Genomic DNA, 20,773 nt, shown 5'->3' with positions numbered 1-20,773 from the left:
GACTGCACCACCTCAAGTTGCTGGTGCATAAATCACATCACTGAATGCTTCCCCGCGGGGTGGAGAAATTAGAAATGTAGAACATCAGTCAGAAGGATTCAAATTTAGAATTGCCCCTGCCTGATATGCTGGTTTCCTATGTATAGGCAGGTGTATTTTGTAGCAACCCACCATCCACAGGGTCAAGCATAAACTGTAACTCATGATATTACTGTTTGTGTAGCTCCACTCTTAGTGGGTATGACAACATCTACTTTTTCTCTCTTCACAGATCCTAAATGTATACGAGGTGTAAGAATGGGAAAGAAGACTCTGAGAAAGACAACGCTGCTTAGCTTATTTATTGATAAATCCAATCAAGATGATGCAATGTTTTCTTCAGTTACTAAAGCAGAAAATGCAAGGAGGAAACAATGGGTGGCTTTGTTTGTGGTGATGCTAAAAGGTGAGCAAGGCATGAACTGAGGGTGACATTCTTTAGTAGATGTTCTTTAGACATTCACTGCTCCATAGCATGGTCCATATCTAATCAGGGAGAGCCTTCCACGACTTTTGCTGGTGAGAGAAAGACAAAGCAGAGTGTGAGGGTCCACAAGATGCAAAATTATTAAACAGACGAAATGTACCAGTGAGTAGGATCGACTGAAAAAGAGAGGTCACTTGAAATTGGCAACCATAGGGTGGCACCCAACTAGATAGCTCTACTAGTATAGGCACTTTGGAACTGTGCAATGAAACTTCACCTTATCCTCTCCCGCTACACCATGCACAACTCCTAAATATGTTCTGGTGAGAGAAGAGAATGAGAAGTTCCATTGTGGCAGCCCCAAGTGTTGGTGCTAACCCAACTGTTTAGTTGGATACTGCCCTAAGTTACATTTCCTGTTGGCAACAACACTGGATGAAATTGCTTCATTCTCCAAGTTTTACGTTACAAAATTATTTGGATTGCATCTGGCAGTTGTTTTGTTCAGGCAAGGACTTCCACTTGTGCCATGGAATTTCCCTTTCCTCTCCTTGTGCCCTCCCACCCGCTCCAAATTTGGTATAGAGGGTTGGAGGAACCCCTACAACAGATGTGGGGTTCCTCATGCCAGAGTGGGGGAGAGAGGGGAAGATCCATTACACAAGCAGAAAACTTGCAGAAACATTGGATCCAGCCCTTTGTAAGGCAGTGTTTCTCTTAAATAGGCTACAAATCCTGCTCATCCTTTTCAGGTTGTTCATCATGGGAAATCTGTACTCACACAAATGCATTGCAGAAGAAGCACTTATTGCTGTATGTTTGGCCATCAGAACCACACATTCGTTGTAACTCCAAGGTGCAGAAGTTTCTCGGATAGCCTTGGCAATCAACCTTCAGAGAGCGAGAGAGCAATAGCACATTTTCAAGATCCCTTGCCCACTTAGCATTAAGCTACACAATGACTTCTTTGAGCATTATAAATATAAGCATAGACATAAATACACAGTGATGCCCATGATCTTTCACCAAGCATTGTTATGTTGTGCCTTACCATTCTGCCCAGAGAGAAGGAGAATTTCAGGTGCAGATGTACGATAAACATATAGTAAAGTAGTCCTCCGTGTTTTCAGAAAGCGAGGGATGTTCTCAGGCTTACTTGCAAAGCCAACTCAATGTAATTTTTAATGTTGAAACTAAAGAAATAAATGTGACCATACCTACACACCCACACAGACGCACACCCTGACCAGTTTAAAGCCATCAAGCCAAATACTTATCTTTTATTTCCAACCAGAGGATATGTATAATATATGACTGTGCTCTGTTGCAGCTTAAGCTAGTATTTAGTTTTATTATAATTTTAAAATTGTTTCATTGTTTCATGATTTTTTGCTTGTTTTATGAGCACTGCTCAGAAATGCAAAAAATTAAGAGCTGTATAAATGCCTTAAGTAAATGAAATAAATGAATGAACTTTACATTGCTCATTTTATTTATCTGTATCTATTTTTTGTTTATCTGTTTCCAGGGATTGAGAGGGTCTGTTAATTTCAGTTCTCTCCGTTTCTGCTTTCCAATCTTAAAATCAATTCCTGAGTTTTCTCTCTCTTTAGGTTCTCCTGGAAGTTTATTACCATTTTGAGGCAGGTTTCTTCCAATCATTTTTTTTTTTTTACTATTGTACACATTTTTGCAAGCATTTTCCCTCAGTATAATTCATTTTTTGTATCTTATTTCATTATTTATTCCTCATATTTATATCCCAACTTTTTGCACCAAAGAGCTCAAGTTCTTCTTTCCTCACAACAACCAAGGTCACCCTGTGAGCTTCACGGCTGAGCACAGATTTGAATTCTGGTCTCCCAGATAGTAGTCCAACACTCTAAGCACTACACCACACTGGCTCTAATATATTATTGTTTATGCACACTTTCCTTCTAATATATGCATTTTTGTAAACGTCTGTTGGCTGGAGGAATGCAGTGCAAAATTTGGATATCGTATTTTCCCGTTTATAACACACACATACCCCATGTATAAGACGACCCCTATTTTGGGGGACTCAGAATTAAGAAAATGGGGGGAGATTGCCCAAAGTTGTTGACCTTTGGGGGGGGAGGATTGCTGAAAATAGCTCACCCGCATGACCTACGCCGCCACTCGCACACGCCGCAGAAGCTACCTATCGCCTGTCACCTCGCCGGCAGAGGCCGCCAATTGCCTGCCCAATTGCCGCAGCGACAGCCAATCAACACCAGCCCTTGCCGCAGCCACCAATAACATGCTGTTGACAATCTCCGGCTCACGGCAACAACCCATCCCATGTCCCCTCCTATGCACTATCCGTGTATGAGATGACCCACAATTTTTAACATACTTTAAAAAAACAAAAAAACCCGTCTTATACATGAAAAAGTATGGTATTTGTGAATTTGGAATAATAGCTTTGCTTCAGTTCCCACACCGTATCAGAAAGTGTAATGTGACAGATTTGGCTTTAAATGCAAACTGAATAGAATTTCTCCCCATCTCTGCTCCCGCGTGATAGTAACATTGCCACAGCTTAGCCGGATGGGGCAGGGTGATAAGGACCAGCTCCCCCTTGAGTCAAGGCAAGATGACCACCTCAGGGGGCAGGTTCCACGGGGACTGCAGATCCAGCCTCTAAGGAGCCGCCAAGGAACAAACCACCCGCTGCTGCTGTGGCAACGACAGCTGTTTCGTGGGTAGGTGAAGCCGTTTGCAGGGTGTGGTTGCTGTTGTGAGAGCTGGGTGCAGGGTGGGGACCCCAAAGGTGGACAAACTGCCTCAGAAGCAGCACAATGTGTCCTACCCCTTTCCCTAAAAAAAGCTCAACAACTTTCTTTGGGAAGCTCCCCCAACTTTTTGTCCGGATTTTTACTTTTTGAAATATGGCAACCCTACTCACGCCCCATACGATGCAGTAGTGCATAATGGACATAGCCAGGATTTATGTTAGTGGCAGCAGGCTTTATGAGCCTCTTGGGTTTGCTGATCAGAAGTTCGGTGTTTCGAATCCCCACGATGGGGTGAGCTCCCGTTGCTCTGTCCCAGCTCCTGCCAACCTAGCAGTTCAAAAGCATGCCAGTGCAAGGAGATAAATAGGCACATCTGCGGTGGGAAGGTAAACGGCATTTCTGTGCTTTCTGCTTTCTGTCACAGTGTTCTGTTGTGCTAGAAGCAGTTTAGTCATGCTGGCCACATGACCCAAAAAGCTGTCTGTGGACAAACGCCAGCTCCCTCGGCCTGAAAGCAAGATGAGCGCCGAAAACCCATAGTCGCCATTGACTGGACTTTACTGTCCAGGGGTCCTTTACCCTTTACCTTTTTACCTATGTTAGTGAGGGGAGAACTGAGCTATCTGTGACGTGATTGGTCGGTTAGGTCTTTTTATTTATTTACTTAATTTAGGGGGAGGACAGCTGCCCCCTCCTGTCCCGCCTCGGCTACATCCATGGAGTGTTTAGTTATTATAGCTAGTAGCCACTGGGAGTTTTATCCTTCATGAATTTTATTTAATGCTCTTTTAAAACCACCTATGCTGGTGGCTATAACTATTGTTTGTTGGATTCAATTCCATAGTTCAACCACTGAAGAACCCCTTTCTTTTGTCTCTCCCAAATCTTCAAAAATTCAGCTTCTCTGTATGCCCCAAGTTCTAGTGTTATGGAGGGAAAACATTTATCTATTTACTTCTCCCACACCCTGCATTATTTGATACACCTCCATCATGTCCCCTCTTTCTCATCATTTTTCCAAACTAAAAAGTTCCATATATTGTATCCTTTGCTCATAGTAGAGTTGCTCTGACCGCTTTTGAGCCACAGTTCTTACTTAATGCATTTCATTCCCATTTCTAAGCCAATTATTTATCCCTGTTCCATTCAGGAGCACATTTCCTTCATGGAAATGAATATGCTGGTGAGACAGGACCACAACTTTACATTTGCCCCCTGTAACCCTCTGAGATTCAACAGCGCTGCGCTGCACGAAATAGTTTAATCCTAAACTTTGTTTTCATTGTTCTTTACTTACTATTACGTGCTTTAATTCTCATCTACAGCTACATGATATTGTGTGATCAGAAGAAATAGCTGGCTCTTACCTGTAGTTGGGGTCTTCTTGCTTCAACGACAGTATCTAGAACCAAAACAACAATTTTAAAAGCTGTAAAGCAAAGCCACCTGTTGAAAGGCAGTCCATTGGGGGGCATTTTATTCACCTCTGAAAAATGAGGTGCATTTTGTCTTACCTTTCCTTTACTATTTTGATATGGAATATGCCAAATAACATAACTGATTAATAGTTGAAGTGAAAATGAACAAATAAATTATGATTCCTTATCTGGTTGACAACACAAATGAAAGCTCCCCCCCCCAAAAAAAAAATTTGTTCAAATCCCATCGGTTTGCAACACAATCCTGTTGAACTTTCTCTTGTGGATGCTTAGAACTGCACATAAGTTCTGCTTTCATGTGTTATGGCAGCCCTGTAGAGGCCATCAAAAATTTGTGTGTGGTGGCTCCTGGGGTCCTTAATGTTTGCAAGCTATTCATCATGTGGATTGGCATGGAGGGTACCAGGTAATAGTGCCTGGTACTGCCAGGAATTTGATGTGCTGTCATTGAGCCTCTCCATGTGGCAGAGTAAATTCTACACGTTAAGCATTTGTATTCCCTGTGGTTCTTACATCCAACTCATGGAATCAGTTCTGATTAATTTCTGAGATGTGAGTGCATAATGCGACACAAATTTCAAGATGATAGTCTCTCCTAAAGGTACCTTGGCGGTACGATAGGTGACTCACCTGAGTACAGGAAAAAGAGTGTCAGAATGAGGAGCAAAAAACCCAATGTCTTCATGATGAGTCTTGATCTCGCACCTCCAAGCAGACTTTTCTCAGATTCCGCTGGCAGAGGAAAGATCGAATATGAGGTCTCTCTATATCCCCTTTCCAAACAATATCTACATGTGGAAATTTGATACTGCTGTGGGGAGGTGGAGCATATTCAAAGGTTCCTTATCTGTGAAGGGGCAACTAGCTTGTTATCAGAGAGTAAGTAAATGATCTTGTTGCCTTGGCCGTATGCTATTCAACAAAGAATAGCATATACTGTACATAAAAGGGCTTGCTGACAAATTGCATATAAGGATTGCATGCATAAAAGAAGCAGTCAATAAAAAGAACGCTTAATAAAATTGTTAGTTGTATTTCTGGCAACCTTCCCTATAAAGGCCCAGATAAGAGATAAGACCAATGCCAGTTCTCTCCAAAAGCAAACAGAGCCCTTTCCCACCCCCTCATTATTCTCCTTTCAATGTTGGCAAGCACAAACTGTTTTGCTGTTGCTTCAGCCTGCGGTCTCATTAAACTGAAGAGTGAGTCAGGCCTTTGGATTGCGGTTCCATAGAAACGTAACAATGAAAAGAAAGTTGTGGGGAGGGAGCCTCTTCAACACTTCAGCCTCAAAACCCCATCAAAACAAGAGTCCTGTGCAGATGTGGCTGTTTGCTCCTACAGGAGGCAGTGATGGTTCCACCCTTGATGGCTTTAAAAGGAGGTTAGACAAATTCATGGAGGAGGCTATCAATGTGATGGCTATGCTCTACCTCCAAAGTCAGAGGCAGCAATGCTTCTGAATGCCAGTTGCTGGAAACCACAGGAGGAGAGAGTACTGCTGCACTCAGGTCCTCCTTTGGGGATTCTCACATGCATTTGGTTGGCCACTGTGAAAACAGAATGCTGGACTAGATGGGCCATGGGCCTGATCCAGCAGGCTTATCTTATGTTCTTATACAATTCTAAACAGTCATGACTTTCCCCAAAAGAATCCTGGCAATTATAGCTTGTAAAGTAAGGGTGTTGAGAGATGTTAGGAAAGCCCTGTTCTGTCAAAAAGCAACAAAGTTATGGATAAAAATAAATGAATAAATAAATTTCTAGAGATTTGTTTTTTTTAAAAAAAAAAAAGTCTGGATCAGTCAGGGCCAGACGGGGCCTGGTTCAGGGTGAGTATTTGAAGACACAAATAAGTTGGACCAATACAGTCCTATCTCGGGTTACAGCTGCTTCAGGTTGCGTCTTTTCGGGTTGCGCTCCGCGCCAAACCTGGAAGTACCAGAATGGGTTACTTCCAGGTTTCGGCACGCGAATGCGCAGAAATGCTAAATTGTGCTTTGCGCATGCACAGAAGCGCCAAATCGTGACCCATGCGTACGCGGACGCGGGTTGCGAATGCTGTGGGTTGCAAATGTGCGTTCACTATACTATGTGATATGCAATTTGTTGTTATAGTCCTTTATCATTGTTTAGGCTTATGGTCAAGACAAGCTACTTCGTATGCAACTTCCTAAGGTACTGGTTACCACATATCTCGTGCATGTGCCTGGGTTCTGCACAGGAAAGGAACTGTCCCATTTCCACGTGTAAATATTTCTTGAGATTGGGAGATTTCATCATCAGGGCCACAGAGACCTCTATATATTCAGGGCAGAGGGTCCAGACCTCACTGCAGCCAGTGAAATCTGAGAAGCATCTACTGCTTGGAAAAGCACCCAAAGGCAGACAGAACTAAACCCACCAGCAAAATCATGAAGCCAGGTAGCTTTCTCCTCCTCACTCTGATGTTCTTCTTTCTGTACTCGGGTGAGTCATATTTCACGTTACAAAGGTTCCCTTTGGGGGAAAGATTTTTCTACAAATGTTCCATTAGATACTCCATCTCAGAAAGGAACCCAAAATCCATGAATTGTCCAGATGTTCCAAAGACTGTATGAAGGCTCTTATTAGGTTGTCAACTGAATCTGGTAAAATCTCCCTGCAAGCCTCAGTGCTTCATTTGTGAAAGCTTGTGGAAGAAGGAGGCATTGTTGTCACACACAGGGATATGGGAACAGAGAAGCACATCCCTCAAACACACACACACAGTTGAACCCTCACATATTCTTTTGAATGCTCAGATGTAGCTATTCTCAAGGAAGCTTCTATATGAAATTAGTAGGAACGGGAAAGAATATCTTGTCATGTGAGATTATCACCCTACTGAAAGCAACAGAATGGGCTTCAGTTTAGCTAGGAGTTGAATGGGTATATACATGTTTTCTTTACAGTATTAGTATCATCAACTGATTAGCTAGTTTGATTTGAGTTGATTCGATTCTCATCAACTGATCAGGGACATTTAAATTCAGCTGCATATTGCCAAAACTCACTATAAATGAACTTTTTAGAGAACAAAGGGAATGTAAGATAAAATGTATCTCATTTTTCTATTCCTAGAAATAAATGTTTTCAAATGGAAAAGGAAAGTCAGGCATTGGGTAAGCCTTTGTTTGGTTGGAGGGGAGGTTGTAGCCTCCACCTTCCCCTCCCCATTAAAGGGTATCTTGTTAAAGGAATCCAGGGGTGTAGATTCTGTCCAATGCCCGGACATGAGCTAGGGCCATGCCACGACCCCAACTGGGACCTCTCGGGGTGCCCCTATTTTATGTAAGTCATTGAGCTCCTCCTATTGGTGGTTTACCCTTAGTTGGACTCCCTACAGATGGGCAGAAGTTGAGATATAGTCTGGCTTCACCCAATGCCTAAGCCAAACCAATAATGTTGTGGCGTATTCGAACCCATAAACCAAAATCCACTGTCCGTGTGATTATTTATCCACTAGGGAATTGTGGGTCACAGGGCCTTGGCATGCAAAAAGGAAGTGTAGGATAAAATGTATCTCATTCTTACATTCCCAGAAAGGAATGTTCTCAAATGGACTATTATTCAACATGTAGATTTGCTTTAGAATCTTTACATTTTGTATGTTTTGATTCTAGACATTGTCACTGAAGCAAGTTTTGAGCGGGTGAGTGGCAGTCATTTATTCTTATTACAGAACATCATAATAACTTGCTGTCAAGATGTGTAATATTGCTTTTTCCTGCAGCTCATGGTTAAACTATGGAACTCGCTCCCACAGGAGGCAGTGATGGCCAAAAAAAAACCCCTTGGTGCCATTGAAAGGGATTAGACAAAATCATGGAGTAGAGGGCTACTTTCTTGGAGTTTGCACAGATGGTTTTTTGCACTGCCTCTCTCCTTGCCAGTCCTTCCACAGCATAGTTGGTTGCAATGTTTGCTGGACGCCTTTGAGTTCAGCAGATTTGCTTTGTGCGAAAATAAGACTGTGGCTCTGTCCCATTTAATCAGTACTCTTCATTTGGGGGGCGGGTGTGTGTGTGATTTCTTAAAACAAGAAAAACCTGATGTGCAACTAAGACCTGATTGGTAAAAGCAACAACATGAGATTTGCCAGAAAATGGATAAAACTATAAAATTTACTCTCTCTGTAGAGATATTGTCGAGGATATCCAAAACCACAGTGCACCCTGGAACTCAATCCCCACTGTGGCTCTGATGGCGTGCCATATGGCAACAAGTGTGACTTCTGCAATGCGTATATGTGAGTACAGGTTTTGCTTATGAGGTGGAAATGAACATGGTAAACCGAGATAATCTAGATTTTAAGATAGAGCAGGTGCAGGGCTCCACATGCATCACCCTCCTGACAGTGTTGTTGCTGATACAGCAAAGTGGCATGCTGTGGGGGGAGGGCATAGGAAAGATGCCCAATTGGGTTCAGTCACTGCTCCCCAAAAGCCCCAACCTCACCTCTCTCTCTAATTAAATTTTCTGTTTTACCATTTAAAGTACTCATTTTTATATCCTTAAGATATCAGTGACTTCCCTTCTTTTCTTTCCATGGTTCATCTTACATATCATAAATCCCTGCATATTTTACACAAAGTATACCATTCAGTATTCCATTATTACATCCATCAAAACTTATTTACACTGTTGAATTTATCTTAATGCTGCCAGCGTTTTCAGCTGCACACAGTTATTTCCCATATAGTCAATAAATGTTTTCCAATCTTCTCTAAATGTATGTTCTTCCTGTTCTCTTATTCTATATGTTAAGTCTGCAAGCTGCGCATATTCTGTCAACTTAAGTTGCCATTCTTCTTTGGTCGGGACGTTGCTTGTTTTCAATTTTGGGGCTAACAAAACATAGGCCACAGTAGTAGCATACATAAATAACCTTTTTTGACACCTGGGAATTTCAGTCTGAATTATCCCCAATAGAAAGGACTCTGGTTTTTTTGGGGGGGGGGAGTACTTTTTAAAAAAAAATTCAGTTCCTTATGGATAATTTCCCAATACTATTTTACCCTTTTACAAGCCCACCAACCTCCTCACCACTCTCTTTCCCCCAAGGAGCAGAGATGCCCCTGTCAGGAGGGCAATCGTGTTGAAGTGCCCCATCATGCCTGTTGTTGTTGTTTAGTCGTTTAGTCGTGTCCGACTCTTCGTGACCCCATGGACCATAGCACGCCAGGCACTCCTGTCTTGCACTGCCTCCCGCAGTTTGGTCAAACTCATGTTCGTAGCTTCGAGAACACTGTCCAACCACCTTGTCCTCTGACGTCCCCTTCTCCTAGTGCCCTCAATCTTTCCCAACATCAGGGTCTTTTCCAAGGATTCTTCTCTTCTCATGAGGTGGCCAAAGTATTGGAGCCTCAGCTTCACGATCTGTCCTTCCAGGGAGCACTCAGGGCTGATTTCCTTCAGAATGGATAGGTTTGATCTTCTTGCAGTCCATGGGACTCTCAAGAGTCTCCTCCAGCACCATAATTCAAAAGCATCAATTCTTCGGCGATCAGCCTTCTTTATGGTCCAGCTCTCACTTCCATACATCACTACTGGGAAAACCATAGCTTTAACTATACGGACCTTTGTCGGCAAGGTGATGTCTCTGCTTTTTAAGATGCTGTCTAGGTTTGTCATTGCTTTTCTCCCAAGAAGCAGGCGTCTTTTAATTTCGTGACTGCTGTCACCATCTGCAGTGATCAAGGAGCCCAAGAAGGTAAAATCTCTCACTGCCTCCATTTCTTCCCCTTCTATTTGCCAGGAGGTGATGGGACCAGTGGCCATGATCTTGGTTTTTTTGATGTTGAGCTTCAGACCATATTTTGCGCTCTCCTCTTTCACCCTCATTAAAAGGTTCTTTAATTCCTCCTCGCTTTCTGCCATCAAGGTTGTGTCATCTGCATATCTGAGGTTGTTGATATTTCTTCCGGCAATCTTAATTCCTGCTTGGGATTCATCTAGTCCAGCCTTTCGCATGATGAATTCTCCATATAAGTTAAATAAGCAGGGAGACAATATACAACCTTGTCGTACTCCTTTCCCAATTTTGAACCACTCAGTTGTTCCATATCCAGTTCTAACTGTAGCTTCTTGTCCCACATAGAGATTTCTCAGGAGACAGATGAGGTGATCAGGCACTCCCATTTCTTTAAGAACTTGCCATAGTTTGCTGTGGTCGACACAGTCAAAGGCTTTGCATAGTCAATGAAGCAGAAGTAGACGTTTTTCTGGAACTCTCTAGCTTTCTCCATAATCCAGCGCATGTTTGCTATTTGGTCTCTGGTTCCTCTGCCCTTTCGAAATCCAGCTTGCACTTCTGGGAGTTCTCGGTCCACATACTGCCTAAGCCTGCCTTGTAGAATTTTAAGCATAACCTTGCTAGCGTGTGAAATGAGCGCAATTGTGCGGTAGTTGGAGCATTCTTTGGCACTGCCCTTCTTTGGAATTGGGATGTAGACTGATCTTCTCCAATCCTCTGGCCATTGCTGAGTTTTCCAAACTTGCTGGCATATTGGGTGTAGCACCTTAACAGCATCATCTTTTAAAATTTTAAATAGTTCAGCTGGAATATCATCACTTCCACTGGCCTTGTTATTAGCAGTGCTTTCTAAGGCCCATTTGACTTCACTCTCCAAGATGTCTGGCTCAAGGTCAGCAACCACACTACCTGGGGTGTACGAAACCTCCATGTCTTTCTGGTATAATTCCTCTGTGTATTCTTGCCACCTCTTCTTGATGTCTTCTGCTTCTGTTAGGTCCTTACCACTTTTGTCCTTGATTATGGTAGCTACTCCATGAAAGAAAAGAAAACTCCATGGACAAAGACAACAGGCCCCATCATGCCTACCACAACACAAAAGGTAGTGAGGTTGGCCCATAAGAAAAATAACACAAAGGCCCATCAGGGAATTAGAGGGTAATAAGAAAGCTATTGTGAAGGTAGGAAAGGCTTACGCTAGGTGCTTCCCTAATGTGGATCTTAGAATTGCTCTGGTGAAAAGTCTTAACATATTGAATGAATTTATTATTTCGGTCACAAAACATTCCAGCCCACATGTCTTAACATATACTCTTAGAGAGGTTTCTGTCATGGATGAAGAGTAAAAGCTGGAAAAGGGGAATGTTTTACCAAGTACTGCTGCTGGAAAGAACATATGAACATAAGAAGCTGCCTTATACAGAGTCAGGCCACTGGTCCATCCAGCTCAGTATTGTCTACATTGATGGGTAGCGGCTATTGTGGTTATTAATATTGCTCTTTAGAAGCAATAGGTGAATAAAAACTGGCTCTTCTTGAACTAAAAATTGCCCAGTCAAAAAATATGTTTCCTAAGCTTTACTAACATAATTTGTTCCAAAACCAGACACAAAACAATAATGATACACCCAATAGTTGCATAATATCATGCGCTTGTTCCAGCACAGGCCTAACATCTTAGAAATATGAAATAACTTTTCCCAGAGCTGAAAACAAAGCTCTTTCTCTCCACACAGACTCCATTAGCCCAGAGGCTATTTTCTCCTGGACATTAGTGTATCCTGGACATTAGTGATCCTATCTCTTCAGCCCTTTTCCAGAAAAACAAAGACCAACTCACACACCTAACATGGAGATCTGCAATTGAATCCCCCCAGGAGATCATGATGAATAGCAGAGATACATTCTCAGTTAATCATTTAAATGTTAGGCCTTCTGCTGCTCTTTCTTAGCTTCAAGCGATTTTTCCAATGCTATGTCTTGAGCGATACACATGCGGTTGGTATTTTAAATGTCAATGTAGAATCAAGCAATTATACTTAACCCTGTCTCTTCAGGTTATTGGACAGGATTATTTCTCATCCATTTCCCTTCCCCAAGAAATAGAGCAATGATGAACGTACCTTTCTTACCAATACTATTTCTGTTTAATGAGTAATAATGAAGCTTGCATCTTCTGAATTCTCATCCTGAGTTCTTGGCATTGTCTTTCCCGCATCAGCCAAAGTGGAAGACGTCTTAGACTGAAGAACCTTGGAAACTGCAGAAAACTTGAAGACTAAAGAACATCTACAAAAGAAAGTCCATTTCTCATCATACCCTGTTCATGCCATCTCCAGGAAGAAATTCATTATTATTCCCTCTGCTTATGCTCTGTTCTGCTAGCCAGTGAATATCTTGCAACATCTTCATTTGATTTATCAATAAATAAGCTCAGCACCATTATAAACCTCTCCATACATTTATTTCTGTATTATCTACTTTTTAATTTATTATGTGATTTGGGTGAGAGAGAGATCTGGAAGTTTGTTACTAATAACGCACACTCAAAGAACTAATAATAATAATAATAATAATAATAATAATAATAATAATAATTTATTATTTATACCCCGCCCATCTGGCTGGGTTTCCCCAGCCACTCTGGGCAGCTTCCAACAGAAGAAGAAAATAATCAATTAAAGATTAAAAGCCTCTCTAAACAGGGCTGCCTTCAGATATCTTCTAAAAATCTGGTAGCTGTTTTTCTCTTTGACATCTGATGGGAGGGCATTCCACAGGGCAGGCGCCACTATTGAGAAGGCCCTCTGCCTGATTCCCTGCAACTTGGCTTCTCGCAGTGAGGGAACCACCAGAAGGCCCTTGGCACTGGACCTCTGTGTCCGGGCAGAATGATGAGGGTGGAGACGCTCCTTCAGGTATAGTGGACCGAGGCCATTTAGGGCTTTAAAGATCAGCACCAACACTTTGAACTGTGCTCGGAAACGTACTGGGAGCCAATGTGAATCTTTCAAGACCGGTGTTATGTGGTCTCGGTGGCCGCTTCCAGTCATCAGTCTAGCTGCCGCATTCTGGATTAGTTGTAGTTTCCAGGTCACCTTCAAAGGTAGTCCCACATAGAGCACATTGCAGTAGTCCAAGCGAGAGATAACTAGAGCATACACTACCATCCTTGATGGCTTTCAAAGGAGATTAGACAAATTCATGGAGGAGACTATCAATGTGATGGCTATGCTGTACCTCCAAAGTCGGAGGCAGCAATGTTTCTGAATACCAGTTGCTGGAAACCACAGGAGGGGGTAGTGCTTGCTGCTTCACTCAGGTCCTCCTTTGGGGATTATCACACGCACCTGGTTGGCCACTGTGAAAACAGGATACCGGACTTACATGGGCCATTGGCTTGATCCAGCAGGCTCCTCTCTACAAGATGTAGCTTATATATGAAATTAATCAAAAGGAACAGGAATGGAACATCTTGCCATGTGAAATTAGCTGGATATCCCACTGAAAGCAACAGAATGGATGTCTGTTTAGCTAGGAGTTGAATCAGTTTACACCTGTTTTCTCAATTAGTGCTGTCAACTGATTAACTGATTTGACTTGATTTGATTTGATTTGATTCTCTTCCCGTCAACTGATTAGGAACATTTAAATTCAGCTGCATATTCCCAAACCTCACAAAAATGTACTTTTAAGAGAAGTCCACTTACTTTTTCTGTTGGGTGGTGTTGTGGCCAGGCATTGGGCCAGCAATGATCCAGCTGCGGGTGAAAAGCAGCCCCCTCATTGTCGCTGCCTGGCCGTGTTGCCGGTGCTGGGCAGGGCCCCACCGAGGGGTGGCCCAGTGTTTATTCAGCACCGACAGGAAGCGTGGGCATAGGAAATTTAAACTGCAGCAAGGCCAGGGATCATCCTCTCATGTCATTCACTGGATTTTCTGGAAACTGATTTTCTGGATCCATTTCAATCGGGGTTTGGGCCTGGTTTTGGCACAGAAACTGTTTTGGTCGCCCTGTATGATGACCTCTGTCGAGAGAGAGAGAGAAAGGGAACATGTCCCTGTTAATTTTTCTCAACCTCTCAGCGGCTTTCGATACCATCGGCCATGGTATCCTTCTGGAGTGATTCTCCAAACTAGGGGTGGGTGGCACCGCTTTGCGGTGGTTCCAGTCCAACTTGAATGGTCGTTCCCAGAAGGTGTTACTTAGAGAATGCTTTTCAGCCCAGTGGAACCTTCTATCCCCTATGTTGTTTAACATCATATGAAACCACTGGGTGGGGTTATCCGGAGGTTTGGAGTACATTATCAGCAGTATGCTGATGACACTCAGCTCTATTTCTCCTTTACATCTCCAGGTGAGGCAGTGGAATTGCTGGACCAATGCCTTGCCTCAGTAATGGACTGCATGAGATCCAACAAACTGAAGCTCAATGCAGATAAGACTGAGGCACTGTTAGTGGGTGGTTCCCTAGACCGGATGGCTGGGAGATCGCCTGCTCTTGATAGCATTACACTTCCTCTGAAGGAGCAGGTTCGTAGCTTGGAGGTACTCCTGGATCCTTTGCTGTCACTCGAGGCTCAGGTGGCCTCAGTGGCCCATGGTGCCTTCCATCAGCTTTGGCTGGTGGCCCAGCTACACCCCTTTTTGGACAGAGATAGCCTAACTACTGTTGTCTATGCTCTGGTAACCTCAAGGTTAGACTACTGCAATGCAAGGTGCAATGCAATGCAAGATTACTTATACAAGGTGAGTCCTTTAAAAAAAGGCCCCGTGGATACAGAGTACACATGTTCCACGGGGCCTCTTTTAAAAGACTCACCCTGTACATAGGGCTGCCTCTGAAGACAGTTCGGAAACTTCAGCTAGCATCCAGGTTGCTCACTGGAGCAAGATGGCTTGAGCATATTACACTGATCCTGTCCAACTGCACTGGCTACCAATTAGTTTCCAGGCCCAATTTAAAGCGCTGGTTTTGACCTATAAAGCCTTAAATACCTCAGGACTACAATACCTCAAGGACTACCTCGGTCCATACAAAGCTAGCCAGACCCTGAGATCATCTTCTGAGGCCCTTCTTTGAGTGCCTCTGCTCTGGTACCCCAGCTGAGGAACTCATTCCCACTGAAGATACTGATGTTCCCCACTTTTAGGCATCAAGTTAAAACTTATTTCTGCCTTACAGTGTTGGCTGCTTTAAGAATTGGTTTCTTCTGCTGCTAGATTGCTGTTTTGTTATCTTCGTTGGGTTTCTGGCTTTTATTTGATAACCATTGTCTTGCATTTTAATGAACTGTTTGTGTAGCACCTTGAAAACATTTGAGCTGAATGACAGGCTATATAAATACCATAAATCAAATTTTGATGTAATGAGAAGTTTGGCTTGAAGCCCTCACTTCAAACCTTTCTAGTGTTGTAAGCTGCAACTAGTGGAATTCCCTCTTCTACATAACCATTTTTTATTATGGAAGGGCTAATAAAAGTTGTTTGCTGTGGATGATTTAACTATGCTATGATGACAAAACCTTGGCAGATGCACAGTATGAGAAATTCTAAGCTGAACTCAGCCCCAAACTATATTTACTTTGAGGAATAAACCTGTGGTATCTACATAGCTGCCAAGTTATCCCTTTTTTAAAGGGATTTTCCCTTATGCTGAATAGGCTTCCTCGCGAGAAAAGGGAAAACTTGGCAGCTATGTACGGTATCTAGGATACGGCTGGGTTCAGCTTGACGTTTCTTGTGCCTTGTAAATAGATAGATAAATGCAAAACTACCACCATGCAAAAGATAAAAATAAATGTGGCAACATATGCACAGGCAAGAAGTACTCTAATATGTAAAGAGACAAAAAGATCAAGCCTAAGAATCCCAATAGGCTTGAAGGGGAAAGCCCAAGAACCTAAACTTCCCCCTTTTAAAAGCTTCTAAGGAAGACAACTGTTTAAAATGTACAAGGTAAAGGTTAGCAGCAGAGAATAAGCCCTAAGGATGTGGCTTTTTCATTTATTCAAAGCCTGATCAGGCTTTTCACCTTTAGAAACCACACCTCTGATGGATTTTCTGCCCCACCAGCTCTTTCTTTATTATGCACTGGAAAATTCTCCTTAGAAACAGCTACATATCCGATCTAATGAGATCCTTATATATGCAGTAGTTTTGTACAATAGTCAATACCCTTCAACGGGAGCACAGTGCTGCCATTCCCCTCCTGCCTTGTGTGCGCTCTCTCTCTCTCTATATATATATATATATCCCATATACAATAGTCTAGCAAGATAAACAGTGCCTTGCTCACCCATTGTAGCACGTGTGCCAGCTTTACAAAGTCAGTGGAGAGCAGCGAAAGCTGTAACAGTAATTGAGGTTTACAGAAGTTTGCTTTGCCTGAAGCGACTATGCAATAAATATTGCAGGGGGGCCATCTAGTGGCTATTACTGGTAGCATATGGTAGTACCGTAGATCTGTGGCAGTCTATGCGGTGTCAGAGGAGGGGTAGTACCTCTGGTGGGGAACACGCCATGCTCCTTCTGAGATAGTTTGTCCACCTTTGGTCCCCATCCTGCACTCAGCTCTCACTTGTGGCTCCTAGAAGCTGTCAGCATATGACTGTGGCCACACACTTTGACTGACCTGCCAGGTGAGAGTAGCTGATGGGTCTCAAATCCTCATTGTGCCCAAAACTTCCCCTGCATGTGAAGACAGGCTCTGGCAGATTGAGCAGATGGGACCCATACTGGGTCAACTGTCAAGAAAGCAGTTTCTGCACGTGCTGTAGAGGAAAGTGAGGGGCAACTTGGCCAGTTTCCCAGCTTCTGGGTCTGGCTCAGGAAATGTATGTGTGGCCTCAGTTTCTGCGCACAGCTCCCAATGCAGTTCATGATACATGACAACTGCTTCCGTGTGCGTCTTGCCCCTGTCTTGCCCTAGTTTCCACCAGAGACTGCTTCCAGAATTGTTGCACATAACCTCTTCAGTACTCTTAAGTTGCACTCGAATGATGGGAGAAAATCACATGCTTAAATTGAGGTGCAGCTTGAGAGCCCTGCTCAGCAGGAAGTTCTTTGAAGAGGTCATCCTGTCGAAGCCTAAGTGACATCTAAGGGCTATTGTCAAGAGACGTTAATATAAAACCTTGTACCTTTTCTGGTGCTCCTTTGAAGGGGGGAAATACAACTATAAATGGTAACTTGAACTGCTCCCCCTGCTGTACTATTGATTTTCTTATTAATAATAATAATCTGTGGCATTCTCTGCTGGGTTTTATTACGTTAATGTTTGCCATGTGAAATGTTTGCCGTGTAAAACATTAGTTTCCTGTAATTCAGTTACTAACAGTCCCTACCCTTCTTCCCCAAACAATGTAGGAGTAAGTGCATCTCAAGCATAACATGTCCCATAACAATTTTGCCTCCTCATGGGGTAAGCATTTGATAATACCAAAGAAGGGAAGAGATAAGTAATTCACATTTCATTGTCAGAATAGAACAGAACAGAACAGAACAGAACAGAATAGTTTATTGGCCAAGTATCAACCATACTTGGAAGTTTGCTTCGACTACATTGCAATGTAAAGAAAAAACGTACCTCATACAAACACTATTCCCCTCACAATACAACAGCACAGCGAAAAGACCCCATACCACCAACTGGCCTCCCTTCCGCCCACAACTACAGATTCAACAATTTGATGGCACAAGGAAAAAAACTATTCCTGTGTCTAGACGTTTTCGTATATAGAGTCCTGTACCGACGTCCGGATGGGAGTAAATCAAACAGGTGATGACCAGGATGCGAAGGGTCTACAGCAATTCTCTGCTCTCTTCCTGACTCAAGCGGCATAAAGTGTCTCTATTGGAGGCAAACTAACACCAATTACCCTCTCTGCAGTTTTTACTGCTCATTGGAGCAGTTATACACTCAAACGGGTGCAATACGGGTCATTAATATTAGCAAAAAGTTTTCAGTACTTAGCTTGATGATAATGCCAGCTCAGGGTGCAGCAGCAATCAAATAGGCACTTGCAATTCTAGGGTTTATTAGGAAAGGGACTGAAAATAAAATGGCCAGCATCAAATTGCCTTTGACTGGACTTATGTCCCCCTGAAACCAATGAGAACAGTGAGCAGTGACTTAAGTTCTATTCACGTAAATGGGAACTAAGTCTAGCCAACTTAGTCTCGATCAGTGGTTCCCAACCTGTTTTTGCCCATGCCCCACCTAAGCATCTCTAAAATCCTGATGTGTCTCCCTCCCCCCCCCCCGTGACATATAATTGTTATTATTCAAAAAGTAAGCTATTCACATGGAGGAAGCCTAAAAGGCTATTAACTGTCTAACAACTCATTCTCATTTAAAAATCAAATTGCCCCTCAGGTCTAGATCCAAGCAGTGCTTTGTGTAAAATCTGTCACAACACTTCAAGGATGAGTTGGGAAAGGTGGCAAAAAAAAAGGTAACCAAAATGGAGCTCCTCCCCTTCGCTCGTTGCTGCCTGGAGCAGCAGTCTCTGCTTGCCTTGCCTTCTCCCTCTAGGTGGCAGGAGAAAAGAGGGCAAGCAAGTGGGGAGCAAATGGATAACAGGGACAGCAATGAGGAAGCAGGTGGGGGAGGAGGCCTACCGAGCGCATCTTGACCAAGCGCCCCCTCCCCCCGCACACAAAAGCACCTGGATCTGGCACTGATTTTGGCCACATCTGGACAATACATTTGAAGCAGCATTATACCACTTTCACAGTCATGGCTTCCCCCAAACAATCCTGGGAACTTTACTTTGTTCAGAGTGCGGAGAGTTGTTCGAAGGGCCCTATTCATCTCACAGAGTCACATTTTCCAGCTGGAGCTGCGTGGGACAGGATAACCTGGGAGGGACAGGATAGAACAAAAATTATCCACAGGGTAGAGAAAGCGAACTGATTTCCCCCTCCCATCTCATAAAAGTCAGGTGACTCAGGGATGCAACTACAGTGGTACCTCAGGTTACAGACGCTTCAGGTTACAGACTCCGCTAACCCAGAAATAGGACCTCGGGTTAAGAACTTTGCTTCAGGATGAGAACAGAAATCGCACGGTGGTGGCACGGGAGTGCCCATTAGCTAAAGTGGTACCTCAGGTTAAGAACAGTTTCAGGTTAAGAACGGACCTCCAGAACGAATTAAGTCCTTAACCAGAGGTACCACTGTATAGCAGTAGATCAGGAATGGGGGAAACTTCTGGGTGTTGCATGCCAGGGGTGGTTCGGGCTGGAGCCAGATTTTTTTGGGGGGGGGGAGGGAGAGGAACAATGTAGCTGCTCAAAAGCCAGAGGATTCTATACCCAATTCCAGTGCTTTTTTTCTAAAATAATAATAATAATGTTTAGGGGTAATCTCATTTTGACTCAAGAAAACCACCATTTTATAGTCCAAATCAGGAAATATAAATACAGTGGTACAACAGTACCTCGACTTACGAATGTAATCCGTTCCGAACGGACCTTCGTAAGTCGAAAAATCCGTAAGTCGAAGCCAATGGAGGGGGATTTTAAAAATTCGTAAGTCGAAAAAATCCTATCTAAAAAATTTTAAGTCGGAAAAATCCTATCTAAACCACATCCAAAATGGCAGACAGAACTCTGTTCGTAACTCGAAACATTTGTAAGTCAAGTCATTCGTAAGTCGAGGTACCACTGTACAGCAAATGGACAAAAGTACAAAGATTCGCAAAATGTTTAGGGGTATGCGTACCCCTGCGTAACCCCCCCAAAAAAGCACTGCCCAAGTCTATACCAGAAGATTCTATTATTCCAATTCCTTTCCAGCACCTGCATTTCTACCAAGTTTTGCCATCTGCACAGGACTGTTGTTTTGATGGGGTTTTGAGGCTGAAGTGTTGAAGAGGCTCCCTCCCCACAACTTTCTGTTTCATTGTTACGTTTCTATGGACCCGCAATCCAAAGGCCTGGCTCACTCTTCAGTTTAATGAGACCGCAGGCTGAAGCAACAGCAAAACAGTTTGTGCTTGCCAACATTGAAAGGAGAATAATGAGGGGGTGGGAAAGGGCTCTGTTTGCTTTTGGAGAGAACCGGCATTGGTCTTATCTCTTATCTGGGCCTTTATAGGGAAGGTTGCCAAAAATACAACTAACAATTTTATTAAGTGTTCTTTTTATTTACTGCTTCTTTTATGCATGCAATCCTTATATGTAATTTGTCAGCAAGCCCTTTTATGTACAGTTCTCTCCATGTACAGTACAGTAAAGTACAGTACAGTACGGTACGGTACGGTACGGTACGGTACTCTCCATGCTATTCTCTGTTATGGCATACGGCCAAGGCAACGAGATCAAAGGCAA

General features: G+C 43.2%; 2 protein-coding genes and 1 long non-coding RNA gene across 3 annotated transcripts; 1 reads left to right on the top strand and 2 right to left on the bottom strand.

The window, feature by feature from the left end:
- Positions 1-326: 326 nt before the first annotated feature.
- Positions 327-5,408, bottom strand: LOC118080476 (ovomucoid-like). The gene is made up of 4 exons (XM_035105780.3): positions 5,295-5,408; positions 4,593-4,627; positions 1,248-1,357; positions 327-555 (listed from the first exon to the last, which is right to left on the bottom strand). Exons 1-4 carry the CDS (start codon positions 5,347-5,349, stop codon positions 492-494), a joined length of 264 nt encoding a protein of 87 aa, XP_034961671.2. The 5' UTR covers positions 5,350-5,408; the 3' UTR covers positions 327-491.
- A 1,113-nt stretch (positions 5,409-6,521) lies between these two features.
- LOC118081551 (ovomucoid-like) lies at positions 6,522-12,893 on the top strand. Its single transcript, XM_088662045.1, has 4 exons — positions 6,522-7,133; positions 8,309-8,337; positions 8,825-8,934; positions 12,662-12,893. Exons 1-4 carry the CDS (start codon positions 7,079-7,081, stop codon positions 12,720-12,722), a joined length of 255 nt encoding a protein of 84 aa, XP_088518171.1. The 5' UTR covers positions 6,522-7,078; the 3' UTR covers positions 12,723-12,893.
- LOC132591626 (uncharacterized) lies at positions 12,870-20,360 on the bottom strand. Its single transcript, XR_015948194.1, has 4 exons — positions 20,243-20,360; positions 19,213-19,301; positions 14,151-14,466; positions 12,870-13,944 (listed from the first exon to the last, which is right to left on the bottom strand). It is a non-coding gene; the product is annotated as an uncharacterized LOC132591626 (long non-coding RNA).
- Positions 20,361-20,773: the final 413 nt, after the last annotated feature.

This window comes from Zootoca vivipara, chromosome 2, assembly GCF_965207765.1.
Source record: "Zootoca vivipara chromosome 2, rZooViv2.hap1.1, whole genome shotgun sequence".
Classification (NCBI taxonomy): Eukaryota; Metazoa; Chordata; class Lepidosauria; order Squamata; family Lacertidae; genus Zootoca; species Zootoca vivipara.
This window is presented reverse-complemented; position numbering and strand designations above follow the sequence as displayed.